General features: G+C 44.4%; 1 protein-coding gene across 9 annotated transcripts in view; it reads right to left on the reverse strand.

Moving 5' to 3' along the window:
* Window positions 1-2,290: 2,290 nt before the first annotated feature.
* The window catches only part of RBMS2 (RNA binding motif single stranded interacting protein 2), an 83,242-nt gene continuing 58,119 nt past the window's right edge, over window positions 2,291-27,413 (reverse strand). For 6 of the 9 annotated variants that reach the window (XM_066258386.1, XM_066258381.1, XM_066258385.1 and 3 more), the window contains 11 exons: window positions 24,354-24,445; window positions 21,926-22,083; window positions 12,886-12,965; window positions 12,641-12,750; window positions 12,278-12,324; window positions 12,003-12,096; window positions 10,540-10,617; window positions 5,825-5,917; window positions 5,135-5,215; window positions 4,608-4,693; window positions 2,291-4,497 (listed from right to left, as the gene is read on the reverse strand). In XM_066258386.1, the coding sequence (XP_066114483.1) occupies window positions 4,613-4,693; window positions 5,135-5,215; window positions 5,825-5,917; window positions 10,540-10,617; window positions 12,003-12,096; window positions 12,278-12,324; window positions 12,641-12,750; window positions 12,886-12,965; window positions 21,926-22,083; window positions 24,354-24,445 (914 nt within the window). In that variant the 3' untranslated portion in view covers window positions 2,291-4,497; window positions 4,608-4,612. The remainder of the gene's footprint in view (window positions 4,498-4,607; window positions 4,694-5,134; window positions 5,216-5,824; window positions 5,918-10,539; window positions 10,618-12,002; window positions 12,097-12,277; window positions 12,325-12,640; window positions 12,751-12,885; window positions 12,966-21,925; window positions 22,084-24,353; window positions 24,446-27,413) is intronic. The other 3 variants (XM_066258387.1, XM_066258388.1, XM_066258389.1) reach the window with 3 other exon arrangements.

The raw sequence follows: 27,413 nt of genomic DNA on the forward strand, positions 1-27,413 counted from the left end.
GAGTTGATGCTTCCTGCTCCCCCTTTTCTTTCTCTCTCTCTCTCTCTCTCTCCCCTCTTTAAAATGAATAAAGTCTTAAAAAAAAAAAAAAGCCCAGCCCTATGTTGTGTGCTTGAAGACACCCCTTCAATTCCCCAGCCACCACTAGACTGTTGAAGAAGAGAGAATGTATCCCTCATTCCTGCCCTCTCCTTGATGCAATCACTCATCCGTATTTGAAGTTAGAAATGAACCAACAACGCCCTGGCCGGTTGGCTCAGCGGTAGAGCGTCAGCCTGGCGTGCGGGGGACCCGGGTTCGATTCCTGGCCAGGGCACATAGGAGAGGCGCCCATTTGCTTCTCCACCCCCTCCCCCTCCTTCCTCTCTGTCTCTCTCTTCCTCTACCGCAGCCAAGGCTCCATTGGAGCAAAGATGGCCCGGGCGCTGGGGATGGCTCCTTGGCCTCTGCCCCAGGCGCTGGAGTGGCTCTGGTCTCGGCAGAGCGACCCCCGGAGGGGCAGAGCATCGCCCCCTGGTGGGCAGAGCATCACCCCTGGTGGGTGTGCCGGGTGGATCCCGGTCGGGCACATGCGGGAGTCTGTCTGACTGTCTCTCCCTGTTTCCAGCTTAAAAAAAAGAAAAAAGAAAAAAAAAGAAATGAACCAACAACGGGCGGGGGGGGGGACCATGAGGGTAGCCCCAGAACACCAAAAAGTAATCACTACAAAAATAACTGGGCTCCTCATCATTTCCTGTGCCCAACCGAACCTGCCCAGCCCAGAAACACTCAATGGAATTCATTAAGTAGATTCACATGAGGAGAACACACAAAAGGTCATTTTAGAATGTAAAACAAAGCAGAGTCATGGACATTTAAACATGTTTTAAGATACAGAGAAAAACAATCAGTTTGGGAGGCAGAGGAAGGTCAGCGGTGACATCAAGTCTCCATGTGTGAAAGGTCCCCACGGCACTAAACCTCACATAGTAAGGGTCCCCAAGCTACTATCAAATGAACAGGATTCTAGATTTGTTTCTCTTTTTCTTCAAGGCCACTGACAAGAAATTTACCATGTACTTTCCTTAAGTAGGAAATGAGCTACCTGCCCAGCTAAACCCTTCTAGAAGGTAATGGAGCTTGGGGCTCTTTTATATTGGGTGAATCCTTCCCGAGGCTAGAAGCATCCATGAGAAAATAGTGGCAATTTTGTCCTTTATACTTTATATCTTACCCATTGCCCCCTACTCACTCACCCGCAGGATGTACAAAAGGACAATCTAAGGGTAAGGAACATTTGGACTCATTCTGGTGGGAACAGGGCAAAGCTGGTCCCAAGTCCTGGGAGTACAACGAGACAGCTTCTGTCCTCCCTGCCATCATATCCTTCCTCGCTTGACAGCTAGCCTACTGAACACCTGCTTCTCCATTCTCCATCATCTGGCCTTCGGTCTGATGGGTGGAAAGGCACCTGACCTTGACGTGAAGGGGACCAGAACTCTCCATGTATAGAAGGGTCTGTGGCCATACCATCCTGAACATATCTGATCTTGTCAGTGTGCAGGGAGGGACTGGTAGAAGACAGGTACAGGAGCTTATCTCCTAGGGCAGTGGTCCCCAACCTTTTTTGGGCCACGGACCGGTTTAATGTCAGAAAATATTTTCACGGACCGGCCTTTAGGGTGGGACGGCTAAATGTATCATGTGACCGAGACAAGCGTCAAGAGTGAGTCTTAGACGGATGTAACAGAGGGAATCTCGTCATTTTAAAAAAATAAAACATCGTTCAGACTTAAATATAAATAAAATGGAAATAATGTAAGTTATTTATTCTTTCTTTCTCTGTGGACCGGTACCAAATGGCCCACGGACTGGTACCGGTCCGCGGCCTGGGGGTTGGGGACCACTGTCCTAGAAAATGGGCAACAGCCCTGGCCGGTTGGCTCAGCGGTAGAGTGTCAGCCTGGCGTGCGGGGGACTCGGGTTTGATTCCCAGCCAGGGCACATAGGAGAAGCGCCCATTTGCTTCTCCACCCCCCACCCCCTCCTTCCTCTCTGTCTCTCTCTTCCCCTCCCGCAGCCAAGGCTCCATTGGAGCAAAGATGGCCCGGGCGCTGGGGATGGCTCCTTGGCCTCTGCCCCAGGCGCTAGAGTGGCTCTGGTCGCGGCAAAGCGATGCCCCGGAGGGGCAGAGCATCGCCCCCTGGTGGGCAGAGCGTAGCCCCTGGTGGGCGTGCCGGGTGGATCCCGGTCCGGGCGCATGCGGGAGTCTGTCTGACTGTCTCTCCCCGTTTCCAGCTTCAGGAAAAAAAAAAAAAGAAAAAAGAAAATGGGCAACAGTTTTGTCCCTCTGTCTCCATGTACACAGAGTGAGGACTCGCGGGAGATGGAGTTTAAGAGAAAATACAGGCTTTTTAAAAGGACTCATGATACTGTAAATAATGAGATGGGATTTATCGACCTTTTCTATCCCAGCTCCCTCTTGTCTTTCCATAAGATGAAAAATGACTGATTCCCTGGCAAAGGGGCCCAAACACACCGGGCCTGGACAGGTTGCTCTGGACAATTACAGAGAGCTTTGTCCTTTCCTACTCCTGCACAGCACATATAATAAACAGTCTCCAGCTAGATCCCTCTGAATGTATGTGCATAACAGCACAAGCTTTTCAGGGGGTATGCAGAGGAGTCAAAGGTCAAAGCTTGAGGAAACTTCAAGGACTATTTTACCGAGAGAAAGACAGACAGGAAAGGAGAGAGATGAGAAACATCAGCTTATACTTGTGGCACCTTAGTTGTTCACTGATTACTTTCTCATATGTGCCTTGACCAGGGGGCTCCAGCCAAACCAGTGACTCCTTGCTCAAGCCAGTGACCTTGGGCTCAAGCTGGCGACCTCAGGGTTTCAAACCAGGGTCCCAGGTACACTCTACTGTGCCACCACTGGTCAGGTCATTTCCATCACTTTCAACTAGTTGCAAGAGTGTCCAAAGGCACTGTGTGTCCAGGGTTGGAATAGGAATTTACCACATCCTCTGATCAAGAGACAGGGACAACAGTCATCATCAAGGTTTCTTGGCATTACTGGCATCTGGAGCCAGATAATTCTGTGTCAGGGGGATTGTGCTGTATTGTGACTGTAGGATGTTTAGCAGCCTCCCTGGTCTCTAGCCACTAGATGCCAGTAGCACACAGGCCCACCCTCAGGCATGATAATCAAAAATATCTCTAGAGATTGCCAGATTGCCTCCAGGGGACAAAACCATCTGCTGGAGAACCACCATCCTAGAGGTGAAGCAACTGATATTCTGGAGTGAGAAAGGAGCTTAAGTGGATTCAGCAAGGTCACAACTGCCAAAGTTACCAGAACAACTATGTGCAACGGGAAAGAGAGGAGCCCCTGAGACCCAGAGCAGAGAAGATCCTCTAGGAAGCAGAAAAGCAGGGATCTTTGGGAAAGTTGTAGCTAGAGAAGACACTTCCTTAGAGGGTGTTGGCCTTGGCAGTGAGAAGAATTAGTCAGAGTCAGTTAAGTCCACCCTTCTAAAACTTGTAAGGGAAGACCTAGTCTTCATCCATACTTGGGCTCAAGCATGACTTCCAAGGGCTGTGGGATTGTCTCTTTAACCCTTTGAGTAGTACAACCATTCATGTATATCCTCACTCAAAGAGTTAAAAATAACTCACTACTCAAAGGGTTAATGAGCAGAGGTCACATCCCTGCTTCCTGAAGGCAGAGCCTAGTCTTTTCTCACCTGATGTGGCAGGACAGAGTGAATAAAAACATCTTTCATTGCATGCTTAGTGTCCTATCTTGTTCCTTGCCCAACACCCCACAAATTCCATATGAAAATTTCATTCAAAAGAGAAATTCACAAAATTATAAACTAAAAAGGTGAAATAGGCATGCTCTGCTGTAGGAAAAGAGAAGAAGAAAAATATGCATGAGAGAAAGAAGGTATAAAAATGTGTGAAAAGATAGGATGCATAAGTTAAGAGCTTTATAAAACAAAAAAGTTTAAACTCTGTATATATTCTTACACACACCAAAAAAAGTCCATAACTAAACTCAGTAACAAGGGCTCACAGTAGGTTCCTTCAATGTTCTAGCACCACACCTTTCTTTTTCTTATTTTTAAAAGAAGAAATTTTAAGCCTTTCCAAATAAGTTCAACATGTCAAAAAGTGTTTTTCATAAAGATGAAAAGAAGCTCCAGGCACCATGTCTCTTTGGGGCAGGGGAAAAATATACTGCAGGTAAAAACAAAAGAAACGACTTTCTTTGCAAAAGAAAGAAAGAAAAAGGCTTTTTTTGATGTCTTTGAAGGTAGAACACACAAAACGTGAAGGTTCCTTGGGCTCCGTCAGGAATGGAAGAACAGCAGTGAGTTCTTAGGCCCAGGCCTGTGAAAATCCATGGCCAGGTGCTAGGTCTGGATTCCTGGTTAGCCTTCTGGATATCGGGGAGTATCAGCATCTCCAAAAAGTCCTTTGTATTCAACAAAGAAGGGGAGGGGAATCCTAAGGAAGAATAAGCCGGAGAGGGTAGGGAGAAGAAATGATAAACATGAGATCTGGTCTGTCTTCAGGCTGCTCAGCACACCCTGCCCCTCTCAGCATGTGATTCTTACCACTGCTACTTGCTGAACTGGGAAGAATATACTCCAGGGTCTGAGGGAGCATCCACAGTCACTTGACTTCGCTGGCTGCTGTTCTCCTGTAACCACAACCATAGCAGGTGAGTCACCTTTGTGTCCTTACCGCCCCTCCCTCTGAAGCAGCCTAGCTAACACCCGCCCAGAGCTGAGTACCTTCCCCAGCCCGCCTGCTCCCACACCAGCGTTAGTGCACACATACATGGCGCACATGCACTCACACACACAGCGTTGCTTCCCCAACATCTAGAGCAGCCTATTCTCTTCCGAAGAAACACTAGTAAATACGAGCCAGTATCCTGGTGTTTACTATCTGGCCAAGTGTCAGGAACAGCCTCATTCAAGGACCAAGCTAACCAAGTCTTTCCTTCCTGCATTCTACCTGCGGACTCGCTATTTGTGAGCACAGAATCAGCCTCATCGGGACAGGAAGATCTTGAACAGGGGAAAATATGCCTCTGTTCATTTTTACCCTCAATCCAAAGAGATTATAAAGCTCTCACCTCAACTGAAACATTGGAAGAAGGCAGAGGGGTGTACTGGGAGATGTAAGCTCCTTGCACAGCCGCAGCTGTTGGCACATACTAGAATGAAAAACATCAATCGACTTAGAACACCAATTCTTGGCTACATGTATAGCATCTGGCAAGCTTTAGAAAGTACTGATGTCTTGTTCCTTCCCTGGAGATTCTAATTTAATTGTGCTTTTTAAAAACATTTCAGGTGGTTCTAAAATACACCAGCTTAGAGAGACTTCTGCATACATGACTTCCTTTCCTTCTCTTTCCTGTCTTCCTTTCCTCAGTGCACTGCCTTCTTCGCCTTTAAGCCCTCCCATGCAAAGCAGAATGCAACAGACCCACAAAACAACCTAATGAGCTCCATCCATTCTTCTTGTACCTTTTTCATAAGGATCTCTAGGAAATGTGAATGGACTCCTCCTAGATAAGCTAGTTTGTAGATAGAAACTCCACTTGTTTAGTTTCATGAGCAGAAATCAGTTAAAAGGAGTGGGCTAGGAAGCAGAATGGCTGTCTTCCTGGTTCATGGATTATTGTCTTTTTAGTTTCTCTGCTATTCTGCGTGTGCCCTCAGTGACACTGAAGTGGCTCTCATCATCATTCATAACTATGCTCAAGAGTATTACCCAGGTGTTCCTTCCTCAGGAGGAGTTTATAACCAGAAATCCCTACCGTGCCCATGGTGCTGAGCGAGAGGTGGCCCAGTTGCTGGGTAAGAGACTGGAGAGAAATGGGGTGATCCATCCCTGGGGTCAGAACTGAACCCTACAGGCAGCAACAAAGGACAGGGTTAGTTGGCAGCATCCGGTGATGCTGCCTGAAGCAGTGATTCATGGCTACCAGAACTATTTAACCCTTTGAGTAGTGAGTTTTTTTCATGCTTGCCGACCCCTGGGAGTAAGTTTCTTTTATCAAAAAATAAAATTAGTTCCAGTTCCAGTTTTATTAACTTAAAATCATGTTTGTTTGCTAACCAATTTATGGAAACGAAGAACATATATGTATATTTGCCATTTTTAATGTTGCCTTACACATTTGTTTTTTAGTTTGCCAACTTTTTTTTTTTTTAATTTTATTTATTCATTTTAGGGAGGAGAGGGAGAGAAAGGGAGAGAGAGAGAGAGAGAGAGAGAGAGAGAGAAGGGGGAGGAGCTGGAAGCATCAACTCCCATATGTGCCTCCCATATGTGCCTCCCATATGTGCCTTGACCAGGCAAGCCCAGGGTTTCGAACCGGCGACCTCAGCATTTCCAAGTCGATGCTCTATCCACTGCGCCACCACAGGTCAGGCAACTTCTTTTTTTTTAAAATTAATTTATGGTGTTTACATAGATTCTAATGTCCCCCCGAATACATCCTCTCCTCCCCCTACACATTTTTTTTTTTTGCATTTTTCTGAAGCTGGAAACAGGGAGAGACAGTCAGACAGACTCCCGCATGCGCCTGACCCTGACCGGGATCCACTCAGCATGCCCACCATGGGGCGACGCTCTGCCCACCAGGGGGCGATGCTCTGCCCATCCTGGGCGTCGCCATGTTGCGACCAGAGCCACTCTAGCGCCTGAGGCAGAGGCCACAGAGCCATCCCCAGTGCCCAGGCAATCTTTGCTCCAATGGAGCCTTGGCTGCAGGAGGGGAAGAGAGAGACAGAGAGGAAGGTGCGGCGGAGGGGTGGAGAAGCAAATGGGTGCTTCTCCTGTGTGCCCTGGCCGGGAATCGAACCCGAGTCCTCCGCATGCTAGGCCGACGCTCTACTGCTGAGCCAACCGGCCAGGGCCCCCTACACATTTTTAAAATAAAAATTTTGTACAATCATACTTTGGATGGTCAAAAATCATGAGGATGTACATGAACGTTTGTACTACTCAAAGGGTAAAAAAAATCCTGGAAAATAAACCCAGTTATGCAACAGGAATATGCAGACACACTGCCAATCAGTCTAGACTCTAGACCAGTGTTTCCCAACCTTTTTTGTGCCATGCCCCACCTTAACCTTTCTAAAATTTTTATGTCCCCCCCTATGTAACATACATAATTTTTAACATTAAAAAATTGATTTGTTCACTTAATAAACACAAATGATAGGTTCTAGGAAGAAATCACTATGAAATTGTTAACAAAACACAGTAAGTAAAATTTCAAAACATATAATGAAAAACAGAAATTTAAATTCCAAATAATTTTAATACAGATTTTTCTATATTAATTTATTATTTTAATTTAGTGTGATCCTTGCGCTTGATGCTTGCTGCACAGAGATTTTATATTAGGTTCCAATTGGGTTAGCTTTAGTCTCAAGTTTCCACGTTGTGTTATATCCAGCCGATTTCTTTTTTTTTTACCAGTAAATCATTTACAGCACTAAATCCACATTCAGCTAAAAATGAAGATGGAAACAGTAGCAATAGTTTTCTTGCACATTTGGTTGAATTTGGGTATTTGATTTCTGTTTCCTCACAAAGCCATGCCATCGCTCCTTTGATATTAAATAAAGCTTTAACTGACTCATCATTTTGCAATTCTGCGAGTTCTTCTTGATACTGCATATTTGATATATCAGACAAATCCACTAACATTGGCTGCATCATCCATGTTGGGAAATCAATTTGTTTTAAATAAGAAAATCTTTCTTTTAAATCAGCCAATAGAATATTCAAATGATTGACAATAACAAGTAAAGCAGTATCAGTTACTTCACATTTTTGGAGCCAATGAAACTGTTTAAAGTTTTTGTTGTTAATATGTTTCTGACAGAACTCAATATTGGTAATGAAACCGAATATCTTTGCTTTTGCATCGACAAGAGTTTTATTTGTTCCTTGAAGTTGCTTATTTAATATATTTAGTTTTTCAAAGATATCGGCTAAATAACTCACAAATGCTTTACCATCTATTGTTAACAGATACTTCATTTCAGGATCGTCGCTTAAAAAATCACTAAGAGTATCAAACAGTTCCATAAATCTTTTCAAACGGTTTCCTTTAGATAGCCATCTTACTTCAGTATGAAGTAAAAGTCTCACATGGTCTTCATTTTGTTCTTCACAAAATAGCTTGAAAAGACGCTCACATTTGGCACTAGCTTTAATAGCATTAACACACTTTATTACTGTATGTAATACTTCATTCAGAACAGGCGAGATGTTTTTAGCTACCAAGTTTTCCCTATGAATAACACAATGCAAAGAATCATTTCTGGATTCGCATCTTTCATCAATTTTAAGCAGCCATTTTTCTTGCCCATCATATTGGGAGCACCATCTGCAGCACAAGATGTTATATTTTTCATTGGTATATCATTGACATCTAAGTAGTTTTTTAGCTTATTATATATATCTTTGGAGGTAGCGGTGCTTTCTAATCTTTTACAGAACAACATTTCTTCAGCAAAATGTCCTTTATCAATATATCTTACGTAAGTTATCAATACTACCTCACTGTCTCTCAAAGTTGATTCATCCATTTGCAAGGAGAATTTTCTTGTTTTCAGCTTTTCAATAAAGTTGTTTTTCAATATCCTCACTCATTTTGTCTATTCTTCTGCTAACAGAATTGTCACTGAGTGGCATAGCTTTTACATCTTTGTCATCTTTTTCAAGAACCGTTTTAAGAAATGCTGATATTGACGGTTTTATTAAATTCTCTCCTATAGTGTGATTTTCTCCAGTTTTAGCGATGAATAAAGAAATTTGATAACTAGCCTCAAGAACACGATTATTAGTTGAAGTATGAACAGTAAATAGAGACTTTAATGTTCTTTTTTCAAAATTTTTCTTTAAAGTTTTAAAGTAACTCAAATCTGAATTAATATGAGCACTATGTTTTGCCTTCAAATGCGCCTCAAGACGACCTCGTTTCATTGATTCGTTGGTCAAGCATTGCTGGCATAAAAGACAAAAAGGAATCCGCTCATCGTGAACAGCGGATATGAACCCAAATTTTAAATATTCCTCCGAATATTGACGAGTTTTTTTCTTGCTTGCACCACTCATTTTACTATAGGCTATAATAAAAATAAGATCAATTAAAAACTAATATTAAAATATGTGTTAAAATATATTCAATGTGACATAGAGTAAACATATACTAAAAATTCATATTTATTTAAATGTATATAACACATTTACTACACTACCACTGCAAATCAAAAGGTATCTATATTTTTTCCACTTGACAAAATTTTCTGGAAAGTTATGCTTCTAAAATTAAAATTGTCGTGCATGCACTATTATAGCCCCAATAATATTTATAAAATATTATTGCTTTCTAGCCCCGATGCAAGAAGTACTTAATAAAGAGTTTAATATTGATAAAAATAAAATCAAATACTTACCAATTATATCTATGCAATATATATATGTATATTTATTAAATCAACGAGCTTTTACAACAGTTTTGACTGACACTTATTTCAAATTAACACCAACTGAATGATGTGAAACACTACAGAAGTTGCGATGGGCCAATTAGGTGAGAATAACTGTGTTGTTTAGTGAGTTTTTAAAACGTCCGGGGTTCCCCGCGGCAGATGAACCCAGGACGAAGTTTACTTGACGACGCCAATCACCCAGTTGATAAACGAAATTATACTTAATAATTATTTACCGCAATTATTTAAGAATTGCATTTTTTGTTAAATTTGGCACCGATATCTAGCATTGCATTTAAATGGCCCAGGGCGAAAGAGTTAAAGTGTGGAGTCCATTTTCAAATTGTCCCCCTTAACTATCGAATTGCCCCCCTGTGGGGCGTGGGCCCCAGATTGGGAAACACTGCTCTAGACTCTAGGGATCCCTGCCTAAGAATATTAAACTCACAAAGTTGGAGGTCATAATACCTGGGTTGCATAAAGGTCTAAGACAAAACTCACACCAACATCCACTGTCATTACATCCTAGTATTTTTCTTTACATCAAAATGCCTCTTGGGCCCTGGCCGGTTGGCTCAGCGGTAGAGCGTCGGCCTAGCGTGCGGAGGACCCGGGTTCGATTCCCGGCCAGGGCACACAGGAGAAGCGCCCATTTGCTTCTCCACCCCTCCGCCGCGCTTTCCCTCTCTGTCTCTCTCTTCCCCTCCCGCAGCCAAGGCTCCATCGGAGCAAAGATGGCCCGGGCGCTGGGGATGGCTCTGTGGCCTCTGCCCCAGGCGCTAGAGTGGCTCTGGTTGCAACATGGCGACGCCCAGGATGGGCAGAGCATCGCCCCCTGGTGGGCGGAGCACCGCCCCATGGTGGGCGTGCCGGGTGGATCCCAGTCGGGCGCGCCGGGTGGATCCCAGTCGGGCGCATGCGGGAGTCTATCTGACTGTCTTTCCCTGTTTCCAGCTTCAGAAAAATGAGAAAAAAAAAAAAATGCCTCTTTGGCATTTACCCACTTCTGAACACTCACTGAAGGCTGCAGGAAGTACGACTGGTGGGGCATCCAAGACGGGTGAGGTATTTGTAGAGGAGATGTCTGAGTTACTCTCTAATGCAAGCAAAAATAAACAAACAAAAATGTTATGAACATAATAAACTGAGGAACACAATAGAAACAGAGGCAGGATCACAAGGAGCAGAGGGACAGCTGTCAGAGGGCAGGGGAAGAGGAGACGGGACCAAAGAGGGAGAAAGGATAAGCCAAATTATATACATAACACACAGACACAGACAACAGGGCAGCAAGTCCCAAAGGGAATGGGGGGCTGGGGGGTAAAGGAGGTGAAAAGGGAAGGGAAAGAGACTGTTTGGTTATGCAAATGAGATGCAAAATCAACTTTTATTTCATTGTGAAAATGCACTATACAAAAGGCTGAAAGTACTGGAGTATCTGCACGTTCCCTGATCCCCTAATTTCTGTGAGCAGTATATAAAGCAATTATTATTATTTTTCTTCTTTTCCAAAGGAAAACAGGGGAGATAGACAGATTCTCGCATGTGCTTGACTGGGGTCCACCCAGCAACTGCTGTCTAGTGCCAATGCTCTGCCTATCTGGTGCCATGTACACAACTGAGCTATTTTTAGCACCTGAGGCAGAGGCTCCACAAGCCATTCTCAGTGTTCAGGGCCAATGTACTTGAACCAATTGAGCCATGGCTGCAAGAGGGGAAGAGAGAGAGAGAAGGGGGAGAGGGGTGATAGGAGAAGCAGATGGTCACTTCTCCTGTGTGCCCTCACTGGGAATCAAACCTGGGACATCCATATGCCCAGCCAAAACTCTACCACAAGCAAACCAGCCAGGGCCTAATGCAATTATTAAAAAATGAAAATATTAGAACAGAGATCTAAACATTAGCTGCATCACCCAGAGGGCTTTTGAGAACCACTCAGATTGCTGGGATTTACCACCAGATTTGTTGCTCCATCCTTCCAGGCATTCACTGGTTGACTCTTGTATGTGCCCTGATCGAGGATTGAACCTGCAACCTTGGTATATGGGGACAAAGCTACCCAGCCAAGACCCAGGGACTAAACTTTGAGAATCACTGGTTTAAGATACTGTTAAGTGAGAAAAGTAAAGTATGAAAATATATTTAATATGGTCAATTTTCTTGTAAAATAAGCATTGACTTCCAAAAACGGTATGTATATGTATATATGCACATGAAGAAAATATGGGAAATGTAGAAAATTAACATGAATTTACTTGTGGGGTAGTGGACAGAGAGTAAGAGGATGCTCCTACTACAATCTATATATATATATGTAATTTAATCATGTGTTCTGCTTTCACATAAAGTTATTTTTGTGCAATTTGTATAAAAGAAAGAAAAGTAGAAAAAAGAAAACCCAAGTAGTTTCCAGGTTTATATTCCTTTATCTAAAACCCAATGATAGGGAAAACCACCACTCCCTTTTTGGGCATGAATTACCTGAAACGAAGACACGGGAGAGGGAAGATATGGGGAGAGCACAGACTGAGCAAGCATCCTGTTGGCGGTGATGTTATAAGGAGCTGGATAAAACCTATAATAGGAAGGAACCTCATTGGTAAGGGGTCACAGGAAATCAGAAAGTAAGAGCCCCCACTGATAGACACAGCCACCTTCCACTAAGTGCTATTTAAAAATCAAGATGAAACATCTAAGTGCCTGGAAACAGGCTGTTGTAAATTTTCAGTTGGCCTAATTATATAAAACACTCTTACCCATTCTGAAGAGCTGCAGTGGGGTCATAGGTCAAGGCCATACCACCCTATAAAGAGAACACAGCATTCATATTGTAAGGCCTTGGACAAGACAGGAGCAAGCTCAGAATGTCAGGGGTGGGGATATAGTTGGTTCAACTGATGAAGTGAAGTCTGGACAAGCTGTTCTACAGTTTTTCTGGGTGTGCAGGCTGCAAAATCCCACTCAGACCCTCTCTGAAGAGCACGTTAAGTAGCCAGCTTCTCCAAGTTACAAGCTGTAGCTCTCAAGCTTGCCACCTAAGCTGACAGAAATCAGGCTGTGGTAATTTCCATTCTGTTTTAATAGGCATAGTATTCCTGTCTTCTCAGAGGTCCTCTTACCATATCTCCATTCCTGGGCCAGGCCCGTCCATTTTGCACAAATTTTCCTTGGTTCTGTCGTTTCTTTGGACCACCATCAGCAAATTTGCAAAGCAATGGATCAGATGGGGCTACCAAGAGAGAAAGCAGACAGGTAGCTGAGTCCCACTTCACTTAGCCCACGCACACTCATGCAAAACTCCTCCGGAATCTTCACTGCAAATAACAACCTGTGGCCCTCAGAGCCTGATTCCCAGATGCCTCACCTGGTACTCCAGGGGGTGTCTTAATATATTTTCCATTAAAGTGGGTGATGATGGCTTCACATTTCTCTGTGGACTCCATCCTAAGGAGCACAAGAGGGGTTAGGCTCTAGCTTCTCCGGGATCTGTGTTCTCCCTACATTAAAAAAAAATGCCCTAAGTTCCCAGCCCTACAAATGCTCTAAAAGTTGTGACTCGAAACAGTTTCCTCCACATGAATTCAAGACATCCTGAAGAGGCAACCCTAGCTCTGATGAAGGTTCCCTCAACTGGCTGCTGTAGGGTACTGAACAGCATAATAGAGGTCTTTATTCCAAAAGCACTTATATTCCAAAGAAGATACTGATGAATGGGCCGAGCATTGTCTGGTTCAGAATACTATAAATAAAGGCTGATATTCCTTTCTTCTTCTTCTTTTCCTTCGTTTTAGTTTCCCATTGATTTGAGAGAAAGGAAGAGAGAGAAGCATCTTTGCTTCTCTTTGTTCTCTTTTTTTCACTCATTGTTCCACTTAGTTGTTCCATTTTTAGTTGTGCATTCATTGATTGCTTCTCATACATGCCCTGACCAGGGATCGAACCCACAATCTCAGTGCTCTAGGACAATGCTCTATCCACTGAGAAATCCAGCCAGGGCCTGTTATCATTACTTTTTATTACAAAATTCCTAATGGAAATCGTTCCCTCACTTTGATAAAACTACACAAGCTAAGAATTTGTCAATATTAATTTTTTTGCTTTGGTTATGTATTAAGGTCTAATTAACTACCGATAACATCATTAAGATTTCATGAGTCTGTAGGAGGAAACAGTAATAAGACAGGGTGTATAGTCCCTAGTGACAGAAAAAAAAATGTTGGGAATTACGAAGTATATTGGTAAGGAAAGAGGACTGAGTAAGGAACCAGAACACCGAGACTCCAGCTCCTGTTCACCTCCCAAAACTCTGTGAGTTAGGACATGCACAGAAACTTTTTGGACCCATTCCTCATTTTCACTTCAGAGAGATTATCCATCTACCCTACTACACAGGATTGTTCAGCTCAAATAAGATAATGTATATAAATGTAAGTACAGTATCTTGCCTGCTTTCCATATCTGAAGTAAGTCTCAGTGTATTCTCTGTGCCAGTAACCACTAAAAACCATTCCTATGAGGGTGGTTACTATAAAAGGCCTCAAACGGGAGTTTTTAATTTTTGTTTATTTATTTATTTATTTTACAGAGACAGAGAGAGAGTCAGAGAGAGGGATAGATAGGGACAGACAGGCACGGAGAGAATAGAAGCACCAATCATTAGTTTTTTCGTTGTGACATCTTAGTTGTTCATTGATTACTTTCTCATATGTGCCTTGACCACGGGTCTTCAGCAGACTGAGTAACCCCTTGCTCGAGCCAGCGACCTTGGGTCCCAAGCTGGTGACCTTTGCTCAAACCAGACGAGTCCACGCTCAAGCTGGTGACCTCGAGGTCTCGAACCTGGATCCTTCCGCATCCCAGTCCAATGCTCTATCCACTGCGCCACTGCAGGCTCAAATGGGAGTTTTTAGAGAAAACCATGTTAAATATCCTAGAGCAGAAGTCTTTTTTTTTTTTTTTTTTTTTTTTTTTTTTTACAGGGACAGAGAGTCAGAGAGACAGGAACAGAGAGAGATGAGAAGCATCAATCATCAGTTTTTCGTTGCGACACCTTAGTTGTTCATTGATTGCTTTCTCATATGTGCCTTGACCGCGGGCCTTCAGCAGACCAAGTAACCCCTTGCTCAAGCCAGCGACCTTGGGTCCAAGCTGGTGAGCTTTTTACTCAAGCCAGATGAGCCTGCACTCAAGCTGGCGACCTCGGGGTCTCGAACCTGGGTCTTCCGCATCCCAGTCCGACGCTCTATCCACTGCGCCACCGCCTGGTCAGGCTAGAGCACAAGTCTTTAGTGGGGTTTCTCTTATTCCTTAGTTTTTCCAAAAGGGTGAGCAGGCATAATAAAGAGGTTCAAAAGGCTTGCTTTCAGAACCTCAACTTCAGCCCTGGCTGGCTTGCTCATATGGCATATGGCTCTCAGCATATGGACTTCCTGGGTTCGATTCCCAGTCAGGGCACACAGGAAAAGTGACCATCTGCTTTTCTCCCCCTTCCTCTCCCTCTTCTCTCTCTCTTCCCCTCCCAGAGCCATGGCTTGATTGGTTCAAGAAGCCCTGAACACTGAGGATGGATCCATGGCCTCGGCCTCCGGTGCTAAAATAGCTCAGTTGTTGAGCAATGGAGCTGTGGCCCAGCTGGGCAGAGCATTGGTAGGGGATTGCTGTATGGATTCTGGTTGGGGCAGATGCGGGAGTCTATCTCTCTGCCTCCCTGCCTCTCACTTAACTTAAAAAAAAAAAGGTTTTTGTAAATTAGATGCTCCCTCCCAACAGAAGCTGAAGGACTCAGCAAGTTGTCAATTAACTCATAAAAAAAATCAATTTTGATGATAGATTACCCTGGTTCTTAGCAAATGATTTAAAAGGAACTAAAAGAATTACTATTTTAACAAATAGGAATTCCCCTTTACTTATTTATTTATGTGAACAAAGTTTTTCAACCTTGTCTTGTAACAGCAATAAATAATATAAACTGATGGATACATGACCTAATTTAAAAAAACTAAGCAGCCTGACCAGGTGGTGGCGAAGTGGATAGAGCATCGGACTGGGATGCGGAGGACCCAGGTTCGAGACCCCAAGGTCACCAGCTTGAGCGCGGGCTCATCTGGTTTGAGCAAAGCTCACCAGCTTGGACCCAAGGTCGCTGGCTTGAGCAAGGGGTTACTCGGTCTGCTGAAGGCCCATGGTCAAGGCACATATATGAGAAAGCAATCAATGAACAACTAAGGTGTCGCAACGAAAAACTGATGATTGATATTTCCATCTCTCTCCGTTCCTGTGTATCCCTCTCTCTGACTCTCTCTCTCTGTCTCTGAAAAAGCAAAAAAAATAACTAAACAAAATAAAAGTTATACGTCATAGGAGATGCATTTCTAATAAAATTTACTTTCTATAAAATAATTTTGTATCAACATTTAAATGAACCTATGTTGTTTGGGGCAACTGTAAACTAAACATAAAAAGAATTATCTTTTCTTTTTAATTGATTTTTTTTTTTACTTATTTTGTTTTTTTTAGTTTAATATATATTTTTTATTTATTCATTTTGGAGAGGGGGCAGAGGAGGAGGCATCAACTCCCATATGTGCCTTGACCAGGCAAGCCCAGGGTTTCGAACCGGCGACCTCAGCATTTCCAGGTCAATGCTTTATCCACTGCGCCACCACAGGTCAGGCTCTTTTTAATTGATTTTTAGATAGAGAGAGAAAGGGAGACAGAGAGAGAGAGAGAGAGAGAGAGAGAAACATCCATTTGTTGTTCCATTCATTGATGCTGCATTGGTTGACTCTGTACGTGTCCTGACTGGGGATCAAACCTGAAACCAGAGAACGCTGGGATGATATTCTCTAAACAACTGAGCTACCTGGCCCCAGATAATTTTCTTACGGGTTAATACACATATAGCCACAGGACCACTGGAAAAATTTTAATGTACATACTGTTTTTTTGAGAGAGAGGCAGGGAAAGACAGGAACATTGAGCTGCTTCTATATGTGCTCTCACTGGAGAATTGAACCAGCAACCTCCACACCCTGGGATGACACTCAACTGAGCTATCCAGCAAGAGCTCAATTGGTTTTTTTTTTTAAGAGACAGAGAGAGAAAGGGAGAGATAAGGGAGGGGAAGCATTCATTTGTTGTTTCACTCACTCAGTTGTGCATTCATGGCTTCCTGTGTGTGCATTATTTTCTTCCCATGTATGCTCTGACCAAGGATCGAACTCACAACCTTCGATTTTTGAGACAATACTCTTAACCGACTGAGCTAACCAGCCAGAGTCTCGTACATATTTTTATTGCAGAGAAGTATGACAGAATGATCCCTAAAAAGACTTTCAACTATAAAAATATTTTACACTGCTTGAACAGGAGGTGGCGAAGTGGATAGAGCATCAGAGTAGGATGCAGAGGACTCAGTTGCAGGTTCGAAACCCCAAAGTCGCTGGCTTGAGCAAGGGGTCACTCCATCTGCTGTAGCCCCACAGTCAAGGCACATATGAGAAAGCAATCAATGAACAACTAAAGTCTTGCAACGAAAAACTAATGATTGATGCTTCTCATCTCTCTCCGTTCCTGTCTGTCTGTCCCTATCTGTCCCTCTTTCTCTCTGTCATCAAAAATATATATATATATATATTACACTAGAATACAATACAAATGAAATAAAAATACTAGATCAAGAAGAAAAATAGGAACACTATAAGAAAGATGTAAGAATTATAACTATTAAAAAAAAATTCCTGCCTGACCAGGCGATGGCGCAGTGAATAGAGTGTTGGACTGGGATGCGGAGGACCCAGGTTCGAGACCCCAATGTTGCTGCTTGAGGGCCGGCTCACCAGCCCAAGTCACTGGCTTGTGTGTGGGATTATAGATATGACCCCATGGCCACTGGCTTGAGCCCAAAGGTCACTAGCTTGAAGTCCAACATTGCTGGCTTGAGGTCACTCACTCTGCTGTAGCCTCCCTGTCCACCTCATCAAGGCACATACCAGAAAGCAATCAATGAACAACTAAGGAGCTGCAACAAAAAATTGTTGCTTCTCATCTCTCCCCCTTCATGTCTGTTTGTCCCTGTCTGTCCCTCCCTCTGACTCTCTGTCTCTGTCAAAAATAAAATAAAATAAAATATCCTATGTATTTTCAGAATAGATGATTTCGTGTATCAAATTGCTATGACCTCATTTGGATACACTGAAAAATGATATGACAGTTTGATTTAATGTTTATAATTTGGTGGAAATCATACTTAGCCAGAACCAAAATATATGAAGAAAAATTATAGTTATTAATGTAGATACATGCAAGAACTTTCATAGTTTTTGAGTCTTCAAAGGTACAGTTCCCAAACGGGGCTCTGAGACACTTGGGTCATTGTGTGTACTTGCAGAAGCACAGCAAAGAATGTTTTAACTTTCTAAAGAAAATACAGCAACACCTGTGTGGAAAACTAACTCTAAATAGTCCACCATTTCAACAACAGATTACCCTACAATTCTCTCTTTTGATATTGCATTTTGGCAAAGCTGGTTTTTGTTGTTGTTTTTTACAGGGACAGAGAGAGAGTCAGAGAGGGGATAGATAGGGACAGACAGACAGGAACAGAGAGAGATGAGAAGCATCAATCATCAGTTTTTCGTTGCGCATTGCGACACCTTAGTTGTTCATTGATTGCTTTCTCATATGTGCCTTGATTGCGTGCCTTCAGCAGACTGAATAACCCCTTGCTCGAGCTAGCGACCTTCGGTCCAAGCTGGTAAGCTTTTTGCTCAAAGCATGAGTCCACGCTCAAGCTGGCTACCTTGGGGTCTTGAACCTGGGTCCTCCGCATCCCAGTCTGACGCTCTATCCACTGCGCCACTGCCTGGTCAGGCAAAGCTGGTTTTTTAACAGTTGCAGTGATAAAAACAAGGACCATAAGAAAACCAATGTGTGACAGGAAATGAGGATCTAAGTGTCCAATCTGATTTCAAGGTTTGTGAAGCTGTGCAGTCTCCAACAGGTACACATCCCATTAGTAAGCAGTTATTTATGGATGAAATAAAAGTATTTCCTCTCTTAATGTATTTCTCAAAAAAGCTACAAAATTAAAATATGAACACCTTTTGAGTTCTTTTTTTTTTTTTTCATTTTTCTGAAGCTGGAAACAGGGAGAGACAGTCAGACAGACTCCCGCATGCGCCCGACCGGGATCCACCTGGCACGCCCACCAGGGGTGAAGCTCTGCCCACCAGGGGCGACGCTCTGCCCATCCTGGGCGTCGCCATGTTGCGACCAGAGTCACTCTAGCGCCTGGGGCAGAGGCCACAGAGCCATCCCCAGCGCCCGGGCCATCTTTGCTCCAATGGAGCCTCGGCTGCGGGAGGGGAAGAGAGAGACAGAGAGGAAAGCGCGGCGGAGGGGTGGAGAAGCAAATGGGCGCTTCTCCTGTGTGCCCTGGCCGGGAATCGAACCCGGGTCCTCCGCACGCTAGGCCGACGCTCTACCGCTGAGCCAACCGGCCAGGGCCCTTTTGAGTTCTTTAGACCATTTAATTACTCAATAAATTGAACTGTTAAGTTTTTTGTTGTTGTTTGTTTTCTGGGTGGGGTTGTTTTTGTTTTTGTTTTTGGTCTTGGAAAAAAAATAAGAAGACAATTACAGTGCATGATCTGAAACAGGTTGGGAACCTCGGCTTTTAGAGTGTAGGAGCAAAGACGTTTGAACTCTTTTAGTTGTACTGGGGATTGCCAACAGGTGGTACTACCAAGACAGAGTTGGCTAGAGAAGCCCTAGTTCTCTTTCCCAAGGTTTGAAACACTCCAGAGTAAGGAAGTGTTTTTGGACCAGACAGATATTATAAAATAGCCTGCCCTGTGGTGGCGCAGTGGATAAAGCATCCACCTGGAATGCTGAGGTTGCCAGTTCAAAACCCCAAGCTTGCCCAATCAAGGCACATACAAGAAGCAGCTACTATGAGTTGATGCTTCCTGCTCCTCCCCCTCCCCCACCTCTCTCTCTCCTCTCTCTAAAATTAATAAATAAAACCTTTAAAAAGAAAAAGATAAAACAAAAAGTCCAGTAGTGTTAAACTTTAAAAAAACAAGAGTGTCACCCCAATAAATTCAATAAAAAAGAAACAAACAAACAACAGATTCTCCTTTCAAACAAAATCTTAAATAAAAGCAGAATCATTCCTTAAGTGGGACAGCGCGAGCTGACGCCCTACAACAATGACACCTGAGCTAAAGAGGGCACACTAGAGAGCTCGGAAGTTGTAGGGAACATCTACATCAACCTCCAGAGTCAACCAGGACTCATAAATGTCAGAGACCAGGGGGCTACAGCAGAGCGAGTGACCCCTTGCTCAAGCCATAAAGGCTATAGTTTCAGCCTTTTGTATAGTGCATTTTCACCAATGAAATAAAATTGGTTTTGCATCTCATTTGCATAACCAAACAACTTTCTTTGACTTGTTGTTTGCTTTTCTGATATCACATGGGCAGTTAGTGGCAGAGGTGGTTCTAGAATCTAAGTCTCTCAAAGAACCTAAAAAGGTAAACCAAATCTTCCACTTCCTCCTAACTGATCTTTTTTTTTTTTTTGCCAGAGAGAGAGACAGACAGACAGACAAGAAGGGAGAGATGAGAAGCATCAATTCATGATTGTAGCACCTTAGTTGTTCACTGATTGCTTTCTCATATGTGCCTGACCCAGGGGCTTCAGCTAAGCCAGTGACCTTGGACATCAAGCCAGTGACCTTTGGGATCAAGCCAGCGATCATGGGGTAATGTCTATGATCCCATGCTCAAGATGGCAACCCCACACTCAAGCTGATGACCTCAGGGTTTCAAACCTGGGTCCTCAGCATCCCAGGCCGATGCTCTATCCACTGTGCCACTGCTTGGTCAGGCTCCTCCTAACTGATCTTAATGCCAGAAGGATTAGGGCTCTGCTGCTATCACCCACTCCTGTGACAACTTGAACAAATCACTTCATATTGGGAACTTTGTTTTCCTTATCTATAAAATAAGTTAATTAATATTTCCCAGGGTTGTAGTAATGATTAAATGAGATAATACAATGAGAAACTACTCAATAACTACATTGCTTACAAAAATTAGGTGATCAGGGAACGTGCAGATACTCCAGTACTTTCAGCCTTTTGTACAGTGCATTTGCACCAGTGAAATAAAAGTTGGTTTTGCATCTCATTTACATAACCAAACAACTTTCTTTGACTTGTCATTTGCTTTTTGATGTTCTTGTTTAATAATAATTAAAAAATTGGCCTGACCTGTGGTGGCGCAGTGGATAAAGCGTCGACCTGGAAATGCTGAGGTCGCCGGTTCGAAACCCTGGGCTTGCCTGGTCAAGGCACATATGGGAGTTGATGCTTCCAGCTCCTCCCCACCTTCTCTCTCTCTCCTCTCTCTCTCTCTCTCCCTTTCTCCTCTTTAAAAAAAAAAAATGAATAAAAAATAAACAAATCTTTAAAAAAAAACAAAACAAAACAAAACACACACACACACACAAAATAATTAAAAAATCAAATGTTGCCTTTTTTATTGCTGAAATATCCCTTAATTTTTTTTTTTCTGAAGCCTGAAACGGGGAGGCAGTCAGACAGACTCCTGCATGCGCCGACCGGGATCCACCCTGCACGCCCACCAGGGGGCAAAGCTCTGCCCATCTGGGGTATGGCTCTGTTACAACCAGAGCCATTCTAGCGCCTGAGGCAGAGGCCATAGAGCCATCCTCAGCACCCGGGTCAACTTTGCTCCAATGGAGCCTTGACTGCAGGAGGGGAAGAGAGAGACAGAGAGGAAGGAGAGGGGGAGGGGTGGAGAAGCAGATGGGCGCTTCTCCTGTGTGCCCTGGCTGGGAATCGAACCCAGGACTCCTTCACACCAGGCTGACGCTCTACCACTGAGCCAACCAGCTAGGGCCATGAAATATCCCTTAATTTTTGTGAGCAGTCTGTAAGAATATAAAGAATTATTTCATTCTGGTTAGCTCTGGATCAAAGGAGCAAAGGCCAGAGTAGCAGGAAGTAGTGTGGAAAGAATAAAGATTTGAAGGCAAATGGAACTGTGACCTATAATTAAATGAACTTTGGATTTACTGTCAAGTACTTAAAAAATTTTTTTTAAAATTTATTGACTTTAAAGAAAGAGAGGGAAAGAAACATTGACCTGTTGCTCCACTCATTTTATGCATTTATTGATAAACTCCTGCACGTACTTCAACTGGGATCAAACCTACAACCCTGGAGCATTGGGATGATGCTCCAACCAACTGAGCTACCCAGACAGGGCTACTGTCAAGTACTTTTGGCCAATAGTTGGGGGGCACAGATTTTTTTGCGAGCCTCTAAGTGACATATTTTATTAACTTCATCATTTCCCATTCTAGGCATCCCTCACCTTGCAAAGCCAACCCCTCTGCTGGTCCCGCTAGTGTCTCGAAGAATTCGAGTGGAGATAACTTGGCCAAAGGGCTTCAGCATTCCCTCCAGTTCTTGCTCATCCATTGACAGTGGGAGGTTTGATATGTATAAATTTGTGGGGTCCTGCTCCTGTTGCTATGAAAATAAAAAAGAGAAAATGAAGCTCAGATCTCTTAACCCTTTCCCACCATCAGCAGTCCTCCAAAAAATGACATCTCAGAAAAGAGATAGCAGGAAGGATCCTGCACAAAGAGAATCTTTTTTTTCAGAGATTTATTTAATTATCTTTTTACAGAAAGGAGAGAGAGAGGGAGGGGGGGAGGGGGGGAGGAGCAGGAAGCATCAACTTATAGTAGTTGTTTCCCTTATGTACCTTGACTAGCAAGCCTAGAGTTTTGAACCTGTGACCTCAGCATTCCAGGTCAATACTTTATCCACTGCGCCACCACAGGTCAGGCAACAAAGAGAATCTTAACTATTTGTAACAAACACCAATCCCACTACTGTGGGATGTATATTGAGTCCAGGCAAAAAATAAATAAATAAAAATAAAAAGCAGATTTAGTATAACTAGTACTGTACACAACCATAATACAAGTCACTGATAAAGTTTTGGCTGTTTCTTTAAAAACTAGGCCAGTACAGTCCCTCCTCCCCCAACAGCCTGTCCCAGAGGCCAGGTTCTCTTGGATTGCCTCGTTCCCTGGCTGGATTGTTTTGAGTAATCCTCCCTCCCCCCTTTTCCGGCCACAGCAGACTCCTCGAGTAGAAATGCCTGTTCACTCCCTGACGGAAGGAAAGCAGGAGAAACAAGGGAGACGGGGAAAGCGGGAAGGCAATGTGCTGGTGGCTGTACTAAGGGCCATGTGCACAGCTCACTGGGTCACAGGAACTCTGGAGACTCCTAAACTCCTACTGTCAGGGCTTTTCTACGGAAAGAAGAAAGCCCTTCCAGTGGGCAGAATGTATACAAAGGCTATTACTTTCCATAGCTATATATATATTTTTTATTTTATTATTATTATTTTTTTTGTGGCAGAGGTAGAAAGAGTCAGAGAGAGGGACAGATAGGGACAGACAGACAGGAAGGGAGAGAGACGAGAAACATCAAATCTTTGTTGCGGCTCCTTAGTTGTTCATTGATTGCTTTCTCATATGTGCCTTGACCATGGGGCTACAGCAGACCGAGTAACCCCTTGCTCAAGCCAGGGACCTTGGACTCAAGCTGGTGAGCTTTGCTCAAACCAGATGAGCCCATGCTCAAGCTGGCAACCTCGGGGTCTCAAACCTGGGTCCTCCACACCCCATTTCAACGCTCTATGCGCCACCGCTTGGTCAGGCCCATAGCTATATTTTTAAGAATTTAAGCAGTCAAATTGCCCTAGATAGTGGGTCACCAGCAACTTTAATCCCTCTTCTGCCTTTCCCTTGAGGGCTTCCTTTTCTTTCATCTTTATAGAAAAAGGTGGCTGGCAGATCTGCCTTATTCCCTCTACACAGAGTATTCACGAGGACTTCAGAAAGGCCGAGGGCAATCCCACCTAAGAGAAGAAGGGAGAGAAATCCTAGACTTCTAGGAGTGTAGATGAAAATAAAAGCTAGAGACAGAAGGAGGGAAGATTTCCTTCCTTGCTGTGGTGTCCCTCTCCTCACCCCAAACACATAACCACCACCACCAACAACAACAACCACCCCTCAACAGTGCTGGGAGGTGGAGAGCATTGTTCTCAACTTCTGAGATGCACAACTGGCTACAAAACTACTACCAGCTGTCTGGTAGGGAAGGGTTGGGGGTGGGGAAACAGCAGGAGGAAGGTAAAAGACTCCTGACTCTCTTGCCTGCTTCTAATACTTAATGAGAAAAAAAAGTTGACAGAGCCCCCTGCCACAGATTTGTGTGTGTGTGTATGTGTGTGTGTGTGTGTGTGTGTGTGTGTGGCAAAGACAGAGAGAGTCAGAGAGAGGGACAGACAGACAGGAGGGGAGAAAGATGAGAAACATCAATTTTTCGTTGCGGTTCCTTAGTTGTTCATTGATTGATTTCTCATATGTGCCTTGACTGGGGGGCTACAGCAGACCTGCTCAACCCTGATGAGCCCGCGCTCAAGTTGGCGACCTCGGGGTCTCGAACCTGGGTCCACCGCGTCCCAGTTGGATGCTCTATCCACTGTGCCACCGCCTGGTCAGGTTGTCACAGATTTTAAATACCATGTTCCTCCAACTGCCAAGGGATGCAAAATGGGTACCCTGTCCAAGCTGTCTCTGGCCAGATACAGTCAAAGAGCACTGCAGATAGCCTCTACCCATCAACTTCATGGTTCTTATACCTTCTGGAAAACTTGGAATTGGACTTTTGTTGCTAACCACAACCCCTCAGAGGAAAAGACATGGGGTAGTAACCTTACCTTTGCCATCTGTGCCTGTATACCACTGGCTTTCAGTGCCATTACAGCTTTCTGTGCAGCTGAAGGACTGTCAAAGTCCACAAAGCCATAGCCTGGAACAGGGAAACAGCATCACTGGGAGGGAGGGGTGTAAGGGAGGCAGGAGGCCCAGGCTTTTCAGGAGACAGAGGAAGAGTTATGATTCATGGAATAATAGTAGGGAGAAAGAGAAATTAAGAAGTTTCAGGGGATTATTCATGTGCTCCTCAAACCCTGTGAGATCTGGTCTACTTTAAAGTTAAGAACACTGGCCCAGGCCAGTTTGCTCAGCGGTAGAGTGTCAGCCTGGCGTCTGGAAGTCCAGGGTTCAATTTCTGGTCAGGGCACACAAAAGAAGTGATCATCGACCATCTGCTTCTCCACTCCTCCCCCTCCTTTCTCTTTTATTACCCCCCAGCCCCCCATCTGCAGCCACAGCTCAAGAGGTTTGAGCAAGTTGGCCCCAGGTGCTGAGGGTGGCTCCACAGCCTCGGCCTCAGGTACCCAGATGGGCAGAGCATCACCCCCTAGTAGGCTTGCCAGGTGGATCATGGTAAGGGCGCATGCAGGAGACTGTCTCTCCACCTCCCCTCCTCTCATATAATAACAAAAATATAAATAAATAATGAAGTTAAGAATGCCAAAGGCAATAAGGTCCTTGGGGATGTCCTTGACGTTCCCCTTCCTCTTAAAGAAATCTAAGATTTCAGAAACTAGACTATTCTGATCATCTACAGCACCCACCACACTTTTTTTTTTTTTAGGAAGAGAGACAGAGAGAGGGACAGGTAGGGACAGAGAGACAGGAAGGGAGAGAGATGAGAAGCATCAATTCTTCGTTGCAGCACCTTGTTTGTTCATTGATTGCTTTCTCATGTGTGCCTTGACTGCTGGGTTACAGCTGAGCCAGTGACCCCTTGCTCAAGCCAGTGACCATGGGGTCATGACTATGATCCCATGCTTAAGTTAGCAACGCCGCGCTCAAGCTGGTGAGCCCGTGCTCAAGCTGGCGACCTTGGGGTTTCGAACCTGGGTCCTCTGTGACTCAGGACGATACTCTACCCACTGCATCCCCGCCTGGCACACCCATGTAGTCAGGCCACGTTTTTTTGTTTGTTTGTTTGTTTGTTTTCTTTTCTTTTTTTTTCTTTTTGCATAGGGCAGCTTAATTTCTTCATCTGGCTACTTTTTTTTTTTTTTACAGAGACAGAGAGTCAGAGAGAGGGATAGACAGGGACAGACAGATAGGAACGGAGAGAGATGAGAAGCATCAATCATTAGTTTCTCGTTGCGCGTTGCAACACCTTAATTATTCATTGATCGCTTTCTCATATGTGCCTTGACCGCGGGCCTTCAGCAGACCAAGTAACCCCTTGCTCGAGCCAGCGACCATGGGTTCAAGCTGGTGAGCTTTTGCTCAAACCAGATGAGCTCTCGCTCAAGCTGGTGACCTTGGGGTCTCGAACCTGGGTCTTCGCAACCCAGTCCGACGCTCTATCCACTGCGCCACTGCCCGGTCAGGCCAGGCCACGCTTTTAAAAAAAAGATTTTATTTATTGATTTTAGAAAGAAGAGAAAGAGAAAGGTGGGGGAGAAGAAGAGCAGTAATCACTCACTTGTAGTAGTTGCTTCTCTTGGCAAAGCAAACCTGGGGTTTCGAACTGGTGACCTCAGTGTTCCAGGTTGATGCTTTATCCACTGAGCCACCACAGGTCAGGCCCATCACGCTTCTAAAAAACACCTTTCCTCTCTTCTAGCCACACCCCAGAAACACTAGGCATATAGGGAATACAATCTCTTTATTGGAAATAATCAGCCACCTGCTGAAAGAAGCCTTTCCCCACCCTAACCTACATACTTTCCCCCTCCTTTAACTCTTACAACTTCACCTAAAACTGCCCAAAACCCCAACAGAACTATCAATCTTCACAAAATAATACCTACCAAGTCAACCACTCCACCACCACCAAAAAGCATTTATAATGCTTTGCTAAGGAGAGATCATCTCACCTACACATACCCATCATCCAGTTCAGGGAAACATGTGGTCCAAAATAAGCCCAAGGCACTACAAAACTCTTTGTGCAGACTTCTAGCCTTGGGTCCCCAAATAGCATTTGCAGCTCTAGCTATCAGGTCACCAAAGAATCTGTTAGTCTTTCTTTTTTTTAAGTGAAAGAAAGGGAGATAGACTTCAGCATGCGCTCCGACTGAGATCCACCTGGCAACATCCATCTGGGGCCGATGCTTGGACCAACTGAGTTATTCTCAGCATCTGAGGCTGACGCTCGAACCAACTGAGCTATTCTCAGTGCCCTGGGCCATAGTATGAACCAATCGAGCCGCTGGCTGTGAGAAGGGAAGAGACAGAGAAGTAGGAATAAAAGGGGTAGAGAAGCATGTGTGCCCTGACTGGGGCTAGAACTCAGAATGTCCACATGCTGGGCCAATGCTCTATCCACTGAGCCAACTGGCCAAGGCCTATTTGCTAGTCTTTTATTTTTATTTTTTATTTTTATTTTTTTTTCATTTTTCTGAAGCTGGAAACAGGGAGAGACAGTCAGACAGACTCCTGCATGCGCCCGACCGGGATCCACCCGGCACGCCCACCAGGGGCGGTGCTCTGCCCCCCAGGGGGCGATGCTCTGCCCATCCTGGGCGTCGCCATATTGCGACCAGAGCCACTCTAGCGCCTGAGGCAGAGGCCACAGAGCCATGCCCAGCGCCCGGGCCATCTTTGCTCCAATGGAGCCTTGGCTGCGGGAGGGGAAGAGAGAGACAGAGAGGAAAGCGCGGCGGAGGGGTGGAGAAGCAAATGGGCGCTTCTCCTATGTGCCCTGGCCGGGAATCGAACCCGGGTCCTCCGCACGCTAGGCCGACGCTCTACCGCTGAGCCAACCGGCCAGGGCCATTTGCTAGTCTTTTAAACCTGCAAACCTTTGAGATTTCTCTCTGGCCTTGGGTACTAGGAATTCCCAGAAGTAAAGGGCAGAGAGAAGGGATTGGATCACTCACAGCTGTTCTTTGCCACCAAAGACAGCC

The sequence above is a fragment of the Saccopteryx bilineata genome, chromosome 2, assembly GCF_036850765.1.
Source record: "Saccopteryx bilineata isolate mSacBil1 chromosome 2, mSacBil1_pri_phased_curated, whole genome shotgun sequence".
Taxonomy (NCBI): Eukaryota; Metazoa; Chordata; class Mammalia; order Chiroptera; family Emballonuridae; genus Saccopteryx; species Saccopteryx bilineata.